The sequence below is a fragment of the Aethina tumida genome, chromosome 1 (assembly GCF_024364675.1).
Source record: "Aethina tumida isolate Nest 87 chromosome 1, icAetTumi1.1, whole genome shotgun sequence".
Lineage (NCBI taxonomy): Eukaryota > Metazoa > Arthropoda > Insecta > Coleoptera > Nitidulidae > Aethina > Aethina tumida.
In genome coordinates this window covers 79,329,262-79,352,305 of record NC_065435.1, presented here as the reverse complement: position 1 = coordinate 79,352,305, position 23,044 = coordinate 79,329,262, and the positions used below count along the sequence as shown (strand labels likewise).

The following is a 23,044-nucleotide window of genomic DNA, read 5'->3' as shown; positions in this document are numbered from 1 at the left end:
ATTTACCAATAACAAACTACTTGAAAGCATAAATGTTTTTCCACTTTTTGTGATAATCCTAATAAAATTGATTATTTCATTGTAACTGATTGATTTTTTCAATTAAATTTAGTGTGGTATGTAGGTTTTCTATGGTTTAAAAGGTAAATAATAATTTTTGTCAGTATGTATATATTGAAATTATAAAACGCGACGTAAAAAATACCATTAATAAAATTTCTCCACTTATCGAAAGTCGCATTTTTCAAAATGTGTGCTTTTTATATTTTAACAAAAGCCACTTATAAAGATAATTTTGTAGGATTCTCAGGATGACAAATCGTTTGTAACGGACGTAAAAAATTTAACGTCGAGTCCATGTCGGCACAAATTTTTCGTCACATAAATACATAAAAACGAGTGGGTGTTATCGTAAATGCGGTGGAGCATGAGATGTGTAATGTATATATGGAAATAAAATAATAGTTGCTATTTCAATAAAATTTATTAAGTGACTGATCATTCGTCTGAATAAACGAAGATTCAGGTCCAATCAAATATATGTATTCAATGACGTTCCCATTTTCTGTTGCCTATGGTATATTCTGATATCCAGAGGGCATTATTAGATTTGTACTCGTAAATCTTATTCGATCTTGTAGTAGATATGCAGCAATTTTCAGTCGTATATCATACTTTAAATACTATTACCTACATATATTCGACACGTGTAATATATCACAAAATCCATTGTGAAACAAGTGCAGTACAAATATAAATTGTTAATATTACCAAACGACCTGGATCTTTATTTTCTAGAGTCCCACTCACTCTGAAATATGCGAAACCACACGACAGATATTAAACATCCTATTTATTCACAAGGATCATCTCAACATTCGGGCAATTCCAAAAATTGGCTCCGTAACGTATGACCGTATTAACCAAAAACATCGTACCTATTGTCTGTCGTTAAATGGTGCATGCATCTCTCTAAATAAAATTGTATTCAAAAAATATAAAATATAAACCAGGCTTTAATAAAGCAAGATACTTTGTACAAAGTGCAGCTTAGCCTCTTGTGCTGAATTTTTTATCTTCTCGTTAATTTAATCCAGCTCAGCCGAAACGTCTACTACAATTAAGGAGAAATTGACCGTTGAATGAGGAACTTTTAAGTTGTGAATCAATTATTAAACAAATTTTGATACTTGTGAACAATGCGTTCGCTTTCTGTGCCAATTAAAGTCTTGTTGAATTTTTAATGATTACGTTGTTCCAAAACGTAAATTTAATGATCGTAAGTAAGTAAAACTTCGATTAATATCTACATTGTTGCAATAATGGGAATGGAATTGTCGACAAGTTTAATATTTATTCCTTATCAATTAATTAAATATTATAATGATATAATAGTAGTTTAAAATTTGCATAATTTTCTTTCATATTCCCCTGATTTTCGTATTTATACATTATTTCAGTTACTGTTTGAATTTTATGCGTATCGTTTATTACAACAGAGCTTTGTTTAAAGTGATGTCGTGAATATTTCGTATGTTGCTCAAAGAGTCGTATCGAAAATTAATAAAACATTCCAATAGGCACTTTTAGATGTGTCTTTTCGCGCCAATTCGTTAATAATTAAATCTCGAGTATTAGGGAAGCTGATGCATGCCTATAGCCAATGAGATATCTTCAAATATCAACACAAACGAAGTTCCCGATTTTTCACTTTCATTAATTACTTGGTCGTGTGTGTGTCTGGTGGATTCAGTTATGGAAAGATTTTTAATACTTCATCTCTTTTTTATATGAATGGCGTCAACCAGTAATAACACGAAATAATTTATTAACATAAGAAATTAAATAAATGTGTATTTTCACTTTAAAATTACATTACAAAAGCATTGATCATACGAAATGTAAGTATGTTGTTAATTATGCGTAAATAAAAATAAAATATTATTTTCATTTTTTTTTTCTATATATTGTATAATTATAGCAATAAATATATTATAACTACATAAATACATTAGATAGACCCCTCTGTATTTAAAAGATATAAAACCATTTCTTGTATGTAATTTCCTTGAATAATTGTAAATCATAAAAACTAAATGAATTTATTTATGTTAATTGAATAATTTAATAAATTTGATGGGCTTCAGTAATAAAAAATGGGTCGTGGTAAACATTGTACTCTAGAAAAGCGAGAACAAATTAAAAAATTAATTTGCGGTGGAAAAACTTACAAGTTCATTCTGGAAACGTTGCCATGTTCTGCTAAGATGATTAGAAATGTCGTGACAAGAAAACAAACAGAAGAGAGCCGTGGAAGCAAGTGAAAAACTACCGATATTCAAGATTGGCAAATAACCATTCAAATTAGAGTTGATTAGTTTACTTCGCAAGCCAAATTCAAATTCACTTTTTGTTATCACTAGTACAATTAAACGACGTCTTCTGATTGTACATCTTCATGCCGGAACATGAAGAGAAGTTGCACTATTACATAAAAGGCATATTCGTGAAAGGCTTCAGATTGCCGGAGAACATTTAGTCTGGCCTGTACAAAATGACGAAGTATGTTATGGACTGATGAAATTAAAGTAGAATTATGTTTCCTCTGGCACCAAAAATTATTTAAGACGACCACAAAATATGAAGTTTCGACCACTTTCAAAATAGTAAAGCATGGTGGACTCAACTCGCGGGGTACAGGCCCAATATATTGGATCAAGGGCATAATGGATCAACAAGTTTATGTAAAAATTTTGGAGAATATTGTAATACTTTATTCTGAAGAAGAAATGCCTCTGCTTTGGGTTTTATGCAGGATAACGACCAAAACATATCATTACTTTGTTGGAGTGTCCCGCTCAATCTTCCGACCATATCCCGCTAGAAAATTTTGACATTAAAAAGGCAGTATATGTCAAAAAATAACAAATAAAGATTTACTGTGGAATGTAGCCGAGCGAACATGGTTATCGATTCGAAAAGTACTTTTTTAAAAATTAGTTGACTCAATGCCATAAAGGTTTTGCAACAAAATATTAATTATATTATACTTTTTTGTTATCTGATTTTTCAATATTTATCTATTAATTATATTTTATATTCATAGGTATTATAAGACCGTCAAATCAAGTGTCGTTAATATATTTTTTTATTTATTTATTATAGTTTGTTTATTGTACAGTTAAATATGTATTAAAAAATTATATTTCTTGTAAGTAAAGTAAATATTTCTTTATTCAAACAAATGGCACTGCTATTATTTTTAACGCTGCTGTATACCGATTGGAAAGCCTTCGATACTACTGAATTTTGAGAGGTCAAACGGTTTTCGATTGATATACAATACAAAAAGAATTTGATCCATCTGAATCCTGAAAGAGACATCAAGTGCAATAGAGACAGTAAGTCTCTCACTATGGGACAGGCTTCTACTGTCTCTGTCATGCATGATGTCTCTCTCTAAATTCAGACGGGTCGGGCGCTTTTCCTACTGTATATATTATATATGTATGTCTGAGGGTACATGTAAAACATAAGTAGTACTATTTGTTGCATACATATAGTACCTGCGAGGACACGGACACTCCGTCAGAGAAGCTGAGTCGAAGTTTTGGCCTGGTTTGGCATAACCGTCGGGATCATCACATTTCATACGACTCTGAAATGTTTGACTGTTGCTTATAATCCTGTACCTGTAGGTTTGATTACATTGTAAGGACTTTTTGTGTGTCATTTATAAAAAATATTCGAAATGGCCGATAATCCTGACCGCCCTGCAACATATATAACAATATGTAACCAGACTTATTTAATTTCTTATGTTAATAAATTATTTCGTGTTATTATGGAGGAAATACTGATTGTTAATTTTAATAAAAATTATTTTTTTTAGTAATTTATTTTTAAATTTAAGTGGTAGTTCATGCAAAAGAAGAGGATTTTTGGTGTTATTTATTTATGTGAAATTTATTTAGTATTGGTCAGTTGTAATAAAATGGTATTTTATCATATTTTTGTAGCACTTTTTTAATTTAGTCTGTTTTGCGACTTATAAATGATTTTTCCACATTGTTACATTAACACGCCTTCCGATTCTGTTTTGTATTGTGGTAATTAAAATGTACCGACAATTGATATCGAAACCGGGCTGAAACAATAACTGTAATTGATAAGGGCCCCACTCAAGCTCTCGTTGCAGCTCAGCTTGGAGTTCACCAACTCAAAAATTAAAAAAAAAAATACCTACGATTACTAATGATAACCAGAAACGATTTATCACATTAATTGTATGAAGAAACTCTCTCAGCAGGCTCATAACATTAATATTTGTGATTAAACAATTTGAAGCAGATTACTAACGTAGCAACATTATCATCGTCTTGAATGGAATACTGAGCACATCGATTGGAAAGACGATAGATGTCTTCTTTTTCACACAGATCAGAATTGGTCAAATCAACAAGATAGATTAACTGAGCAGTCGAACTAATTCCATACCAAGGAGGCTCTGTAATGTTTTAGACAAGGTATTGCAAATAACAAAACTTCTTTAACTCTATCTTAGGGAATATGACTAGACAAATATATATCGATATTATTCTTAGATCTGAAGTACGGCTGTGTTGGCTGACAATGCGCGTCTCCAAAGAACTTGGCAGGTGACGATTACCTAGAACTGAAAACATTAATGAAATGTATTAGCTTCCTAATTCTTTTGACCTTACTGAAGAGGAAAATTCGGACTTGATAATCGCCACCACAAACATTCAGAGCTCAGATTAACTGGGATTGATGAAGGGGGCGAATTGAACTAATATTACATTAATACGCTAGTTTAAATTTAATAAATATTAGATAAAGTTACAAAACATTAAACTTTTGAACGTTATTTGAGAAGAAAATCTTGTAAAACAATTGCTGACATTGTGAATTAATATATCCCACGTCATTGAACACATTACACTCTGAGAGTGTAATACCATCATTCCCACAAATGAATAATTTAGTACTTTGAACTAGTCACTAAATTGGCACTTGTTATTTCAGAATTTGCAACTGAAAAGCCTATTAACAAGTATTATCTAGGTTTGTTAATGGTTGCAGGGTAATTGAACTAATTAATTTTATGTGACTGGTTTCAATTTACTAAACTTAATTGGATTTGTAAGATTATAGGATAAAATTGAATTTGGTAATTTCTGGTAGGAACTAATTTCAGAAAAAGATTTTTTTATCGTGTTAATCGAAAAACAGTAGCAGAAGGAATAAGAAATAAAGAATAATTTTGTTTCATTTAAACCGCAATAAAATTAATTCATTTTCATAGTACCATAAAAACGTTTAATGTTAGGAAATAAAACGTATTTTCATGTTAGAGTAAATTGCCATAAAACACCATTTACTTGTAACCCATAAAGCATAATAATCACTTAATAAACAACTCAATACTATGTTCTAATTTTATCTAACTTTATTTTACTTTAGATGCATAATCAACTGGATATAATCAATTTATTATGTTGATTAAAATGATGTAAATGAAGATGAAATATTTCAGAAATTAGAATGTTTAAAGGCAAAGCTTACTCGCTGTATGGTTCTCATCACCCACGAAATTTTAAATTGTTGATGATGACATAGCTAAATTTTTACTTAATTCAGTACGCAAATCACTAATGAACGTCGGAATTTTGCATCACTTCACAACCGAAATAACTTTAATAATTTTCGAATAATGAATGGAATTTTTTAAGTAATTGAATTAAAATTTTAAATGAATGTAAAATATTTCTAATTATAAGTTTTTAATGTAGTGTGTATATTAAAAGTGTTTATCTATTACATTATTAATTTATAAGTATGCCAAATTGAAAATTAATAACATTAACTCTGGATAAATAAAAAATTTTCGTTTTTTAAATTATAACAAATATTTTGTGAGTAATTAATAGATTTTACGACTAAATGTATGAATTAATGATGAGTAAAAAAGAAATGATGCATCATTAAGGAATGTATACAATAAATAAAACACACAATGAAAAACCGTCAGTCAAATGCACTTGATACATGTATAATAACTGTGTGTGTTGAACAGGTATTGTAACCTTTTGTGTTTGAATTTTCGCAAACGAGATTTGTTTGTTTCACTCGAAATATTTCGTGTATGACTAAGGATGGAAAACATAAAGGCGGGCGGAAAGGTAAAGAGGTAATAAGAAATGCAATTTCCCATACACTTTGAAGTATCACACGTCTTAGAAAAATTTATGAATTACCTTTCAAAAATGTAAGCTTGAAACGAACCAACCTTGATGCAACATTACAAATAATAAATTTGCCATTTTCTACAATTCGAGAGATTTCAAACATGGAACGTTATGCAAATAATCCATTAGAGAAATTACCAAACTTTTAACCGACGAATTAACACGCACGCATTGCAACTGTCAAGGGAAGCGAAACTGATTCTCCATAAAAAAATATGATAATTAAAAGTGATTAATAACTTTTCCGACTACTGAAAGTACGTAACTGCTTTATTAAATAAATTAAAACATTAAACTAATCTAAATACAAAGTCGTTCTGGTAATTTCACATTGTCGGAACGCGGTGTTTACTTTATCTTTTAATGAAACTCTCGAAGTAAATTGTTCAAATTATTGTCTTGTCTTCGCTGATTTGTATGAGTCAAATAAAAAAAATAATGAAACATGTGTAGAATTATGTAAATGTTGTTTCCTAAGTAATAAAATTAATTCATTCTTAGCACCTTGTGAATCGATTGATCTAGGTTATTTTTTTAATTTTGATTTTTAACCATGTTATGATAACGACAAAAATATAAAAAAATACTATTTTTTTTTTTTAATTTTTCATTCAATTTTCGATAAAATTATGAGCTTCAGGAATTTTTTTATAACGGTACGTCACATTGAAAAAAATTAAAAATTGTTTTTTGCTCAAAAATCGATTTCCTTTTATAATTTAAATCTTGAAATGATAAAATACAGAACTTTAAAGTTAAAGGAAGGTTTAAATTCTCTAAAACGTAGTTGAATTATATAAACAATAGTATTTTATACTGATTTAATCATTATAGTTAGAAATAAAGTTTATAATAGCGATTAGAGTTCATTATATGAAAAACAATTATTTTTATATGAGCGTTCCTATATTATTCTGTTATTTTCACTTGTACAATAATCGCAAAAGTTCTGTATTTTATCAATTCAAAAGTTTTATAAATATTAAGAGGACATACAATTAGAGTACAATTTGGTTGCACAACTTTTTTGCAATTCTTAATGTTATCATTTAAAATTAGGAAAATTGAGACTCAAAAAATGGATTTTTTCATTTGGCGAAAACAATTTTCTATCTTACTTATCTTTTCAAAATATCCATCGATAAATTGGAAAAGAAATTATAATAATTTAAATACTAATACAATAGTAACTGAAAATAATTGTACATTTATTATTATTATTATTATTTAAACGTAAAAATTAATTAAAATATTAAAATGATGAAAGCGAAATGATAAAATCCCATTAATATTTTTAAAACCTTCAAATCCAATATATACCTAGTCGTATTTTATTTTAATAATCAAATGAATTCGTCCTTTTCATCCAACGTAATTAAACTTTACTTGAAAGTACAAGTATTTTGGCATTTCACTTAAATATTATAGGAAAAAAATGAAAACGAAAAAAATGTACTGATTTATAAAAACTTAAGTATTTTTGTGTTGTGTGTTGAATTCAATATTTATTAAAAGAATAAATTTAAGGATAGAATCTCCATCCCTTGTTCCTCATGTCCATCCCACGTTTCGGCTCGCCTCCACTTTGGAACGCGTTTGCGTTGAGCGGGGGTAAACGAGGGTTTAAAAGCATTGCACGTTGTTTCTGGCGGCACAGTTCACAATAACATTATCCCACAACGCAGCTGTTTTCGCGCCAATTCAACACCACCACCAGAAAAAAACCAGGACAAAAGCAAAAAAATCAACACAATCACCGACGTTAATTGACGACAAGAGGCCAAACGCAGGAGGCACACCAAACGAAGCGCGCCGCGTCGAAATATGGTTATGTCGATTTAGTTTGATTGTTGCCGTTAAGTACGTACGATATGCATCGAATTTGTTTGTCCGTTTTTGGGATTTTTGTTCTGGCCGGTGTTTTCGGGTTGGGACATGGGTTTGGGGTAGAGAGGAGGAGTGTCGCCGTCGAAAGGGGGGCCGACGACTATCCGGATTATCAGCTTGGCGTCAAATATGATGAGTACCCTGTAAGTCCCTAATTTTTATCATTTTTATTTATATTCCGTTTGTCTAATTGATTAATTGGCAAAAATTTAATATGTTAATAATTTATTTTATTGTTCAAATAATTTCATTTCAACGCAATATTAAATTAATAACATTAATATTCATTCACATGAATAATTTTAAAAGTTGCGACTTTGCCATTTACAAAAATATTATTAAACACAATTAATAAAAAATATATATCACGAAAATGGCGAATGCGCAAGTTTCTCATTTCTTTGACAGAAAACTAATTAAACGTTGTTAAAGAAGATGTAAATTTAGAATAATACATTATATATTTTTTAATTTTTAATCTGATTTATATTTCAGTAAAAATTTAATTAAAAATTTTTGACAAAGCAATATACAATGAATGCAAGAATACAAGTAAAATCATTTCAAAAATAATTTACGTATATATTTCCATTCATGAAGAATTATAATAGTTTAAAGAAATAATAATAATAATAATAATAATAATAATTACACATTATACAATTATTAATTACTATATAGTTTTTAAAAATCATTAATTAAAGAATAATTAACATTCGCGTGACGTATTGACACTTATTCTCTGGAGACATTTGATCAGATATAGTGAACATTTTCAATTTCCATTTTGAATCAATTCAAATAATGAAAAACGCACGTTTCGCAATTTAAAATTTTCATATGTTTACTATTTATTTAGTTGCATTATCAAAGTTTTTATTTATTTAAGAGATTTTATTTTTTAATAAAAATTTGGGTACTACACGTAAACAGAAAATATTTCTAGATGCAAATTTTCTAAATAAAACAAAGACATAAATTCAATATTATATTTATTAATAATAAATTGAAGTAATTTATAAAATAAACAAAACTAAGATAATCTTACGGTTAATCTTTGTGTCGTGGATTAATTTAATTTTATAAACACAAACAATGCGTGTTCGAATTAATGCAAGGTAACGAATTTAATTACTGTAATTGTGTGCATAAATATGCAATTTTTGGATTAATTTTATTAATATGTATTATGTGTATTACATTAAATTAACAGAAGAGATTTGTATATTCTCTAGTAGGTCCATCCATTGTTATAATAGTGAATTAACTAACTTTGGAAGAATGGAATGAAAGCAACAAGTTATCAAAGATTATTCTCTGATACTTGTTGTTTAGTTTGCACGTCATTGTCTGCGTTTTTTAATTTAAATACAAGTTCCTTAAGACGGATAAGGATTAACTCGGAATGTTTGTGAAAAACTTTAATCAGAACTTGAGATTGGTGGTTTTAAATCGTTAAAAAATAATAATTTAGTAATCACATGGAAAAAGTAAAATATTATTTGATGATCCTTCAAGATATTAGAATATCGAACTCAGGCCTAAATTTCTAAATTTACATTAGTCCCATTTTTTCAAACATCGATCACGCTTTGTATCATCACGTGTATACAGGCAAAGCATAAATAATTGTATTATTTCAACTTGAGATGCGACAGATCTACACAGAAGGGTGAACATCGACCAGAACGTAGACAGAAATTATGCATTGGTGTAATTGCCACCCCAACAACCATTTTGCTTATTAGTTTGCGGCGATTGCACGCTTAATTTGCCGGTGATAATCAAATTTCTAATCACAATCACAAACGTTTGAGCGAATCGAACGATTTACCTTCGGCATGTTATTAAGCTAATAATTTTGTGTAATGTTTGTCGCAACGTGGAGCTCCGGGACGTCGAGCGGCATTCGCAGAAAAAACAAAGAACCAGAGAAAAACATTGGGTCAGGTCCGGGAGTAGGTTGACGGTAGCGGTGGGTGGCTAATGCAATTTCGTGCGATGCCGCAGCGTGAGAAGAGTGTGGCTTTTAGTGTCGCTCCTCGGCTAAATGGTTTCGCGGATCTGCCCCCCGAAACGATGGGGGCCCGATGGCGCTTATGTGTACTATCGAACGTGGCGTTTAATTATTGACAATTTGAATATGTACGATGCGTTCTTCGATTAACGTATCGGATTCATTTGCGTTCGCACTTCGCCCGCGAATATCGGATATGCGGATATGCGGATATGCGGATATGGGGGAAAAATAAAATTGTAGATAGATTGTAATTTACCTTCTTTAATATGGACGATGACTTATTTTCATCCATCTTTTTGGAAATTACATTTTTTATTAATATTAATTTCATTTTATATTCATGTGTGTGTTTATTCAGTTTAACATATGAACAAGAAATTTCTGGAGGCTTTGCGTTTAATGACATTTGTAAGCCTACAGTTGAATATCTGAGTTAATTAGTGCTGATTTAAAATTCCTTATGGTGAATTTCATGAGTACATGCATTTGTTGCTATTATACCTTAATGGCAAACTTACCCAAAATTCTGGCTTTAATTTCATTTGCAGTGAATTCGCATTCTTGTCTATTTCTCTCAATTTTCACTCCGTAGGGAAAACAATAATTAAATCGTACATAAAATATTTTTATTTTATAAACATTTAATGAATTTAAAAGTAATATTAGCGATTTCAATATATAATATTAGTCTAAAATAAATTTATTTCTATCAATGTTTGATATTGATTTGATATGTTTAAAAAATTAATTTCAACATAAGCTTGAAACATTTTCCATTTGCCAGAATCAATTTACTTGGAAACATAATCATAAACTGCTTTTAATTAAAACCTTACCTTTTAAGATACTTTTTTTTTAATTCAATAAAATTTCATATTTTAAATATATTGTGATTATATTAATTATTGATTTGATTGATTTTAATGAAAGATCTTTTGGATCACAATTATTCAAAACAAATTCAAGAAAATGTAAACGAACCACCAGAAAAACCATCACCACACTTGAATGAATATGGAGATGATAGTATTTTTATAAATGGTTTAGAAGATGTTGATGAATGTGAAATTGATGTTTCGATTGTAGCTTATGACAAGAATATTATAATTTTAAAAGATTTGTTTTGATATAATATTGTCTTAAATAAATTTTTCTATTTGCCAAAATCAATTTACATGAGACATAATCATAAACTGCTTTAAATTAAAACCTTACTACTTTTTTTGTAAATTCAAAAAATTTGATATAAAATATATTATTATTATTATATTAATTATTGACTTGATTAATTTTATTGAAACATTTTTAAAAATTTAATAATTTATAATTTAATGATTTTAAATATATTTTAATAAATAAAGTAAATGTAATCTAATATTTTGGATTTGTAGTGTATTGTATATTAAAAGAAACTTATAATAATTGGGTTGTTCGTCATTTCGTTTTTCCCGACAGAGGATTTAATTGTATTTTTCTGCACCCTTCACCCAACTTCACACTTAAGCCGTATATATTTTATATGCATTGAGAGCTCATATAGCAAAGCTTGTGTGTGAAAAATTCCAATTAATTCTACACAGGAGTTTTTGGATGGTGCCCTTTTAAATATGGAGAACGATAAGCAGCATTTTCGACATATCTTACTGTTTTACTACAGAAAGGGTAAAAATGCTGTTCAAGCCAGAAAGAAATTGACCGATGTGTATGGAGAAAGTGTGTTGACAGTACGCCAGTACCAGAAATGGTTCGCTAAATTTCGATCCGGTAATTTTGATGTCGAAGATGCACCACGTTCGGGAAGGCCGGTTGAAGCGAACCGGCGAATAACAACAACAGTTTACGACCACTTGAAAGGCCTGGGATTTTTCTCGAAACTCTCACATGAAACGAAATTACTTTCCGAACAACTCAATATATAAGTTAACCATAATTTTTCCTAAATCATGTTAAATCAAATTAGTGAAATAGACTTTAATTTAATTTTCTTGTTAATTTTAATAAAAAATATGTTGCATATAATTTGATGCACATGCATTTTATAAAAATCTCAGAAAATAGTTAGTCAGTTTACAACTAGGAAACTTCCTCTATATCAACTAACGAAAAAAACGAATGTTCAATTTAACCGTGTTTACCCTCGTTAAATCGAGAAAAAAACCAGTAGCGCGTGGCACCCGAGAAATACTATATGCTATACTAATAACAAGCGAATGTAGCAGGCAACTTTGACGCGAAATCTAATCTTGAACTGATTATTCATTATTTTTATGGCAGACAAATACTAAAAGACTTATTTATATTTTTTATAGATGATTGTGCCGAAGAAGCGGACCGCTTTACTGGTGAACAGGCTAATGGTGGCTCTGAAAGAGGCGATCGACGAAGAGCAGAAGGAATACGCGGGAAACAAGGATTATTTGTCCAAGACCTATGCGGACATGACCCCAGAGGATATTAGATCAGTAAGTAGACAACTGTTTCGTTTTTTATATTAAAAACTTAATACGAAAGGAACATTTGATCTGTAAGTAGACATACGTTATTTGTTATCTTAAAAGCGCCTAAAAGCGACTTCAGATTATTTTTACTGTATTTTCATTTTGCCTGTCATTATTAATTTACATGTGGGCTGAATTAAACATTAAATCTCGATTTGCTGAATGATCGATTAACGAGTACCTGTTAAATTGCGATTAAAGCTTTGTAATACGATTATGAATTTGATGCACTTTACCTGTGAGTGTGAATTATATAAAAGCATTCACTATTTTTGTTGCACACTTGTAGAGGACTGACACTCGATACAATCAATACAATACAACTACAATGGTTCAACGTAGCAGAATCCATCTTTTGGATCACAATTACTCAAAACAAATGCAAGAAAATGTGAACGATAACGAGGTTACAACAAGTGAAAAAAAAGATGTTCCACCAGAAGCACCATCATCACTCTTGAATGAATGTGGGAATGATAGTACTTTTATAAATGGTTTAGAAGATGTTGATGAATGTGAAATTGATATTTCTATTGTTGCTTATGACGAAGATATTATAATTTTAGAAGATTTATTGATACAATAAACATATAAAAAAATATTACAACAAAATTTAAACTGTAATTTTATTTTAATATATTCATATATGACTTTTGAGATCTGTATAATCGTTGTTAAGATACCATTCAGTTGCTCTTGTATATATAGGTGGTAGTCAATGGCACTTGTTCTGCAGGCAAGCCGATACACCCTGTTTGACAAGTGGTCAAACCAGTATAAAACCTACTAGTCTGATTGTGGATAAACTACATCCATCTCTACATACATGTAGAGAATGTACAATGTTGGTGATATCTAGCCGCGATTTTGTTAGATATTATACATTTGGGCTACGTGGCATGTATCAAAATTGCAATTAAGGTAAAATTTCTCGGTTTCAGAAGAGAACTGTGCTAAACAACTGAATAACGAATTAAGAATGTAATAAAATTATAGTAATATTTAAATGTTGATTTCTGATTTTTTCTCAATAATATCGTTCATAATAAATAATATATGTTTTGAAAATTGGTAATACAATTTTAGCAGAAGTCATATTTTTAATATAAAACAAAATTGGCAACCTGGCACAAAACCGTCTTCTCTTTTGACAACTCTTCTAGGTTTCTTGACAACTTTTTAATAATGTTTTCCTCCTGTGCTCTTTTCTTCGTTATCTCGGATATGATAACGATCTCAATTTCAGAGACATGCTACAAATGAAGAGGAAATGAAAAAATTAATAAAATTTAAAAACATAATTTTTATTAATAAAAATTTTTATACAAAAAATTAATTTATACAAAATTTGTTACAATATACACACTGAAGTTATTTAATTTGTTTGTTTAGTGAGGTTATCCAAATTAGACTTAAACAAATAGAAAATAATTACATTTAATAGTATAAAAACGACATAATACAAGATTAAAAACGAACATAATACATATGTTAAAATTACGATAAGTTTTAATCATCTATCATTGTTTTACAAATGTCATTTAACTGATCATGCAGCCGATAAATGTCACTGTACAAAATCAGCATATCAATATCAACTTTGTCATATCCTTCTAATAGTTTATAATTATTGTTGATATGCTCCAGAAATTCTTTACATGCTTCATTTGCGATCCACATCTTTTTCAAAACTTCCTTCATGGCTTCTTGTTTTTCTGGAGGATACCTTGATACTATATTTGCGACGTGATTAGCCGTTGTGTTTGGGGGCCATTTCAGATTTATTCCTTTCTTTGGTGATTTTTTTTTCGAACATGTTGCACTAGATTCCGGTTTGTCGGTTTCATCTTGAAGGTTTATCGATTGCGGCCTCATCACACCAAGTTGTTCTTTAATTTTCATTTCTGTTTCGTCCATTTCTGTTCTAAGTTTTTGATATTGTTTGAATTCCGGTTTGTCGGTTTCATCTTGAAGGTTTATCGATTGCGACCCCATTACACCAAGATGTTCTTTAATCTTCATTTCTGTTCCATCCATTTCTATTCTAAGTTTTTGATATTGTTAATTTTATTATCTCAAAATTAAATGGATTATTACCTTAATTGTTGTGTTATTATTTTTGATAATATATTAACTAGCACAGATGGACGAAAGTTTGTGGGAACGGAACGTGTTCTTGGTTTTTAAGGTTACGTTGTAGACCGTTAAACAAAAGTTTAGACAATAGTTATTAGAACATAACCATTAATTTTATTACGACAACACCTGAACATTAATTTTTAAGCCCCTGTTAGATTGAAAGGCTACAAAGCGTCAAGAAGAAGTCTCAAGTGCGTATGTAGCAAAACTCGTTGTGGAAAAAATATACGCATTCAGTTTTCTTAACATTACAATTTGTGAGTAATTCGTTAAAGGTCAAGTAAAAATGGAAACAAATGAGATTGTAATAGATGACGATGTCCCAATGGCTGATAACGAAAACTTGTTTCGTGAGGAAAATGAACTGAAATTAGACGACCAAGAGTTCCAGCAAGTTTGTCTCCAACGTGTTGGTCTTGTACCTTTTGACCAGAGCACAAGAATCAACATCAACTTAAATATCATCAATAAGGCCATCCTACATACAAATCGTGTATGTAGAAATTCACGTTCTAAATCTTTAACAAGTCGTTATTTTGCACGTATAAGAGAAACGCCTAACTATCAAATAATTGAAATTAAACAACTTTTGGAACGGATATTAATGAAGAAAGACACGGATCAGTGGTTTAACACTTATTTTGAAAGAGTCGGAATCAAATTGCCATCGTCTACAATTTCCGGTTCTGTGACAAGTGATGAACGAATTTTTAAGTTGCGAACTGCAACTACACGATTTAATGTCCCTGAACCGCGCACAAATCTTGATAGAGGCATACTTTTCGATGATGGCGAAGTAGTAATTACTGAGGACGACGACGACATTGATGATGATGTGAAGAACATGCTTAGAGACGTGCAGATGTTGAATGAACAATTGAGGGCAATTGACGAAATGATGGCGCAGTTACAAGATTAAATTTTTGTTTATGTGCTTTTGCAAGTTAAATGTCAAATTTATTTGTGTAGTTCATTAATAATTATATAATTTTAATCAATTAAAATTAACGGTAACTGTTACATGCTAATTTGTTTATATGTCAAATCCTATTTTTCCTTTTTATATTTTAATAATGTTTTATGTATATTATGTGTTTGTTCAATTTAATATTTACTATCAGCGAAATTAACTTATTCGACTTCTTTACCATTTCTTTTTCGGTCATTTAAATTGACTATATTCATATTTTGTGTGTTCGAAGCGATGTCGGCGATAAAGCAAACTACTGTGATTTGTGTATAACGGTAGTTCAAAAATTAAATTCATTAATTTCGCTGTAAATTTCAAAATAACTTCAAATTTACGTTTTACGTCTGTCAGATTCTTTTTAATTGTCATCTTGATATTAAATGTTTAAAAGACTAAACACAATCTTAAATAATCATTTCAAGCTGTATATCTTAATAGGAAGTTTTTATGCGAATAAGTTCATAAAAACAACAGTTGTAATTCCTTCGTACAAAATGGCGAACGTTCAACAGCGTCGCAGGAAAAACTTATTAAACGACCATTTGCTGGACAATCTGCGTGAATATTATCGAAAACACGTCTTGAACGAAGAGCCGACTGACGATGGACATTTGGTTACCTACGAATCGCGTCAAGTGTTGAAAGCTATGGCGGCGTGCAACTGGGATATCTGGGCGTATTTGGAGCGCCAACAAACACCCCCATGCAACAAATGCGCGGCTTGCAGAAGGTACGCGGATGATGTGGATTTTGTTGATGACTCTTGCCTTGATAATTCCGTTGACACGACCAACGACAATTCGGAAGAGTCCGAAGATTCCGACGAGGACATTGGAGAGGAGAAAAAATTACCTTTTACAGTGGTAGATAATGAAGTGATTCTTGGTTCGTATGGTACTACACTGTCTAAAAATTTGTTCATGCAGAAAATACGTTGGGACGATTACAAAAACGCGACTAATGACTTGAAGATTTACTTCACTAATTCGTTTAGGAAACCAGATGCGAGGAAAAATCTTTGGGGGATGAAGTTAAATGGCAAAAAGAAGCAAAATCTAAATGCCGAACAGAAGGTTATGATGGATATTATTGAATGTGTTTCGACTAAATTCTTCGTCAGTTTTCAATCGGTGCGAAGAGTCCTTGATTCTTGTTTGTTGACTTGTTACAAATGTTATAATTGTTAATTAATTTTTGTATAGTATCTGGATACTATGTATGTACACGTACTAGGAATTGTATGTATGTTTTTTAGACTAATATAATATTTACTTAATAAACCAATACAATTACAATTTTATTTGTTTTTTCTAAAAATAATAAATAGTTTGATAAAGTGAATAATTTTTTCCAAGAGTATAAATTCATGTACTCACTACGACATGTATTGTTCAACCACGGCTTTTTTTTTTTCAAATTTGTATAGTTGTGAAAGAAGTAAAATAACCGAACTACAAAAATTAACCTTTAATTTATCAATAGATGCTTTAGACGATGATGAACATAAATACATCTCCGAACTCGGAAAAATACTTAAATTGTAAAAGAATACAATTCAGAACATGTTTGGCTGTATATGATGTACATACATTTTAGACGCAAATATGTTTATGGCTGCCGATTATTTCCAACAACACTATACCTAATCTAACCTACTCAACATTTGATTGATTATTTTAACATTTTAATAAAATATCTGAAATATTAAGTGTGTCAGTAGAAACAAGTCCAAAAAGTTAACAATTCCCTGGAAGAGTTTATGAACTACGATTTCTTTTAAACTATGATGTGATAAGAGGAAGTTTCATTATTGGCTTATGTATGTTTTTTGTTCGTCGAATATATTTATATATTTACATTTCAATGATATCTACCAATTTTAAGTGTAATACTGTGAAAGAATATTTACATCAATTTTATTTATTTGTATGTTGTCTTCTGGTATTTTCATATTTAATTTGATGACAATAAACTAATGTTATTATTATGTATTGTGTGTATTAAAGTTACTAGATTAAAACAAATGTGATAATTGACATGATATCTGTGATGTGCATAACTAACAGGTTAATCATTACCTGTTTCATTCCATCGAATCTTGATTTTAAACGTTCCTTAATAAAGTTTTAATCAATATTTAATGAAACAAAAACGGTCAAACAAGAATTTTCTGCTTATATGGACTGTTTCCAATTTCGACTTCTAATTGACTGTGTTAAAGAAAATAATTGAACTCCTTTATATTTATACAAAATTAATTTCACAGATCAAAAGACATTGATCGCCCGACAATTATTCATCGCATCCTTTTTTTGTTAGTTCGATGAACGATCAAAGACAATTTGTGAAACAAATTTTGTTGTGAGCGATTAGATTAAAAAAAAAAAAATGTATTTATGAGGGTGTATCGGTTTTTATGTTAGGTAGGTATAATAAATGTACAACCTAATATTATAATCCACGACTATGAGACAGTGATACAGGACGAGATTTTTAATCGTTTGGATGATTAATCTTAATACAACACAATTTTTTGCAAGCAACCATTAAATTTTGATTTAAAACACGATGTAATTAATTTTCATTTTTTACAACGCTATTTATTTTATTTATCGCGAAATTATTTACATGGGGTTAATTTAAAACAACCCACACAACAGGAACTTTAATATTAATTTTGGGCAGATTTCTAGCTTTTCTGCTAATTCAAATTTTAAATTAACTATTAACAATGATCGACTCGTTGGATTATTTTAATTAAACTTAGGTTTTAGGAAATCATAACAAAATTGAATGAATATGAATTGTTATGTTATTTTGTTGGGATTAAAAATAAATTTGTAAAATCTCTCATAACCAATATTAAATATTTGTTTTATGATGAGATATTTGCTTTGATTTGATAAAAAAATAATATTTACGCAAACATGGGAAACATATTTTTTTGTGCATGTTAATTTTATTGAATGTTTCAATTGTAAAAATGTAAAATGAAGTCCGTTCACATTTTATGAAATGAACATGAATTGAGATAAAAACAGATATGTTTTAATTTTTTAGCAATCCCTTTGAATCTGTACACAAAACATGTCCCGAAGTAAATAAAATCTTGACCTACTTGTCAGGCGATTAAATATAACAAACAAAACAACAGGAAAAGCAAAGAAAAATTTCATAAATTTTTGCCATTGACTTAATTAACTTTTTATTTTATCGCCTTGTCAAATGAAATTTGAAAGTGTCAAGGCGAAACATGTTCTTATCGTATTATATTTGGATTAAAAAGTTGACGTACGTTTTTTTTTAATTTCCAGATGGATTTGCAGAGAAGAGGTCATACAAATAGCGGCCAGCAAAAAGGACGCTACTGGAGATGTTACTTCAATGCGGTCACTTGTTTTTAATATCGACCTACTTTTATCGAGAAGCTTAATTACACTTCATTCAACTCCAAAATCGACTTTAAATTATGCAATTCGGATAATGTAAGCTCGGTTGTAAAATATATGTACTTCAGTTCACGATAACAAACTTTCTGAAGATAGATTATAACTGCAAACTTTTCGACTGGCTCTATAAAACTACCAAAATACTTCTACTAGTAAAATTCTAATGTATGTGTGTTTTATATTTTCGTTTATTCCATCTAAATAGTGTTTCAAATATTTTTCTGGGTAACAGGAATTGATATTGTTCATGTGTTAATTTCTCTTATCATAGATGTTTACTTTAGACTAAGTTTTAACTATACTGTAAAATATTTACTCTTATTATTGTACGTATTATATAATAAATTATTATACAATCAGCATTTTTATTTTCTCTGACGAAATTATTATATTGCTAAAACCTATATTTCACATTCTATATTTAGGACAAACAATATGGATCATTAAAGAAAATTGAATGTGGGAAGGAACAGATAAAACCCTAGATAATTCTCACAAAACATATGTTTATTATTCCGGAAATATTTTTAATGATGGTGTTATTTCTACAGACGTTTTACAAAAAACTTTGATGAATATGAACGGTGTTGAAAATACATACTGATTAATGAAGTATGTAAATGAATGAAACTAAATAATCTTTTTAGAAGTTTGCGAGTATTATGTTGGTTAAGGTTAAGGTGTTTGTTTATTATGATAAATCGACTACTTATGCAACAGTGAGTATGTTATTATAATTTGTCGGATAAGTTGCAAAACACCCCGTATAGAATGTTAAAAAGAACGGTGTGCTAAAATTGGATTCGGCGGGCCAAAGCTTGCATTCAAATCAATGGGAACAATTTCAAACAGCTTTTATAGATGCATTGACTTATTTTTAATCTCGTTTCTTCTTCTTATACTTATAATTGTTGTTGAACCTTTCATTTTTTCTTTACGTGGACGAACACTTGCTAAAAATGTTAGCCTAACTAAAAATTAAAGTAATTACCTCAGAGATATTTTTCCAAGATTTTAGTAATAACATATTACGTGCCCATTGTAAAGCCTAAAGATATATATGTCAGTAACACTGCAATGTTGTGTAGCCCTTTCACATAAATAGGTATTTTCCCTGTAGAGAATACATTAAATGAAAATAATTCAATTCTCACTAACTGTAACTTTCTGAATGTGATGCAGTGCAATTTAGCTCAATCTTTGTGAAATTCAAGGTATGTGATTTTAAGATTCGAATATTTAGTTTTTTTTCTAATCATTTTGCTTATTCAATAAAATTTGGTTAATTTAAATGTAAGGATTAAGAATGTTTAAGATAATTGAAACTTTTTTTTAATTAATGACCACTGATAAATGTCGCTAGTAAACTTTTGTTAGTGGTGAACTGGTTAAGTTAATAAAGTTGAAGATGTAGTGGATATGGAAAAAAATTAGTAATAATTAGTTATAAAGTAATTAGTAATATAATTACAATTTGTTTTAAAAATATTACCAGTTTTAAGTATTTTGTTATTTTAATATTATTGTATTAATTATTATAAGGTTGTAAATAAAACATAGTATAAGGACCTAAATAATACATTCATGGTTTTAGTTGGTGGATGAAAACCATTTAGTAATTATTATATATTACAATATATTGTATTATAAATATGAGGATTTTACCTTAGAGAAGATATATTTACAAATGAGCAAGCAAATAATAATAAAATCGATTTATATAAAATGTATATTAAAAATTTTAATTCTTTTAATTTCTTGATTTCAATTTTATAAGGTTAAAATTTAAAATCCTATAAATTTAGATTCTTTTTAAATCCGATTGGTAAAACTTGATATTTTAATTTTTTTCACTTAAAATGATTTAATTGAAATGGTTCGTTTTATTTTTTGAAGCTTAATTTTTTAAATTTTATAAATTGAAATTACTAATTTTATTTTTTTCGTTTACAAATTTAAAATAATTTATTTTAGATTTGATATTCTTAGATTATTCTTAAAGTGAATTTAAAATAAGTTTAATAAATTAGATTAATGATTAATATATAAAATTTTTCAAAAAATAGTACATAACATGTTATGTTATACATTTAATTAGTAAAGTTTAATATGTCTTTTGATTTAATTTAATATTATTTTTATTTTTTTAAACTTTATACAATATATACAAGAATTTAAAATGCTATGAGTTAAGTTAAATTTGGAATATTACAAATTTAAATTATTTATTATTTTTTAATTTAATTAAAATGATAAGATAATTATTAAAAGTATTTAAATATAATATAAATATGTATTTTTTAATTTAATTGATTTTTACAATTTTATAAATTTTATTTGTTATTCATATATATATGCAAAATATTGTTTCAGTAAAAATTTAAGTTTTAACGAGTTTTAAACTAGATTAAATGTAGATAAAAATGTTTTATTAGGGCGTTTTCATTCAAATTTAGGTCAAAATGAATTTTAATATAACATATTATATATTAAAAAATTTAAAACTTAGATTAACTTTATATTGTAAGATATTTCAATTAATATCAATTTTATCTAATCTAAACTAAACTACATCTTGCAACATCTTCGTGTATATTAAACGGAACAATTAATTTAAATCAATGCCAAATTCTACAGTATCAATATTTACTTCAGCAAATTTCTCTACCCTTTACTAGAGGTCGCTATTTATTCTAATTGTGCAGCAACTGAAAATTATCAGAAATTAAATATTGTTCAGGAAGATAAAATTATACGACAGTTATACAATTTTATTAAGAGACCAAGGAAAAAATTAAAATATGATCATAATATATTTTATATGTGTGATAATTTTGTACTTGTAAACAATCAATTTTTTATTATACATGAAATTATTATGTTTCATCTATATTGTAGCAACAACTCCTTGTGCCCATTTCTTTAAAACATAGACCATTTAATTTATCTAAAAAAATCCTTTCAGTAAATTGGCCCGTTCATAAATTCCATCTGACTTGAAAATATGTTTATCCCTCGTGCATAAACTGAGTGTAGATAAAATTCGTCATGCAGCAACATCTTATTTGTCGAAGGTAAGTGGGTCCTTGAGTCAGACATCGGAATAACATGGGAGATGTTCTTTCCCTCATTTTACTAGGACAAATACAAGAATCAACACGCACACACTGGGGAAATCTCCGATTTCCGGCTGAGGGTATTTATTATTTTTATACACGAGCCATAAAAGTAACGCGACGACTTCAGTTAAGTTCTCGTTACGTTTAGTGCCCGTTTTAACGGTATAATTAACTTGTAATAATTGTTCTAGTTTTATGGCGAATATAAAACGTAGAACAGGAAGTCGAAACGTTCAAATCAAAATGCCCAGATTACAAACTTTACATCCGGTTAGCCGATAATTTCTGATTAAGCGATAATCACGCGAATTTGACGCGTCTTCGTGGTTTACAAATCAAGATTATAGTGTTGCGGATTCCGATCATTCTCTGCATTGTGACCGACAAAATTTCCACATTACAAAATCATTGTCTATCGCTTAACGATTTTATAATTAACTGTAGTTTAAATACGTTTATATAGAGAACCGAACACAATGCACGACAGATATTAAATTATTTAATGGAAGTTGTTTACTACGAATACTGCAGGTTTATTAAATGGCTCATACTCAGTTTGGGGATGAAATGTGTATGTGTGTGAGTGTGGGGGTCCAATGTTAATAACTGGAATATGTCCAATGGAATTTATATAGGTTGACACTGTTCTAGCCGGATTTTATTAGAGTGATGTTACATGAATATTGTGCATGT

General features: G+C 29.1%; 2 protein-coding genes across 2 annotated transcripts; both read left to right on the top strand.

The window, feature by feature from the left end:
• The first annotated feature begins 7,969 nt into the window (after positions 1-7,969).
• Positions 7,970-19,542, top strand: LOC109608340 (uncharacterized). The gene is made up of 3 exons (XM_020024764.2): positions 7,970-8,299; positions 12,486-12,638; positions 19,098-19,542. Exons 1-3 carry the CDS (start codon positions 8,141-8,143, stop codon positions 19,185-19,187), a joined length of 402 nt encoding a protein of 133 aa, XP_019880323.1. The 5' UTR covers positions 7,970-8,140; the 3' UTR covers positions 19,188-19,542.
• On the top strand, positions 16,248-17,078 carry LOC126264254 (uncharacterized). Its single transcript, XM_049961172.1, has 2 exons — positions 16,248-16,646; positions 16,710-17,078. Exons 1-2 carry the CDS (start codon positions 16,278-16,280, stop codon positions 16,968-16,970), a joined length of 630 nt encoding a protein of 209 aa, XP_049817129.1. The 5' UTR covers positions 16,248-16,277; the 3' UTR covers positions 16,971-17,078.
• Positions 19,543-23,044: the final 3,502 nt, after the last annotated feature.

Coding starts and splice junctions, on each gene's coding strand:
- LOC109608340 (XM_020024764.2), top strand. CDS start 8,141: ATGCATCGAATTTGTTTGTCCGTTTTTGGGATTTTTGTTCTGGCCGGT. Junction 8,300..12,485: donor TCAAATATGATGAGTACCCT/GTAAGTCCCTAA, acceptor TATTTTTTATAG/ATGATTGTGCCGAAGAAGCG. Junction 12,639..19,097: donor CCCCAGAGGATATTAGATCA/GTAAGTAGACAA, acceptor TTTAATTTCCAG/ATGGATTTGCAGAGAAGAGG.
- LOC126264254 (XM_049961172.1), top strand. CDS start 16,278: ATGGCGAACGTTCAACAGCGTCGCAGGAAAAACTTATTAAACGACCAT. Junction 16,647..16,709: donor AAAAATTACCTTTTACAGTG/GTAGATAATGAA, acceptor TTGTTCATGCAG/AAAATACGTTGGGACGATTA.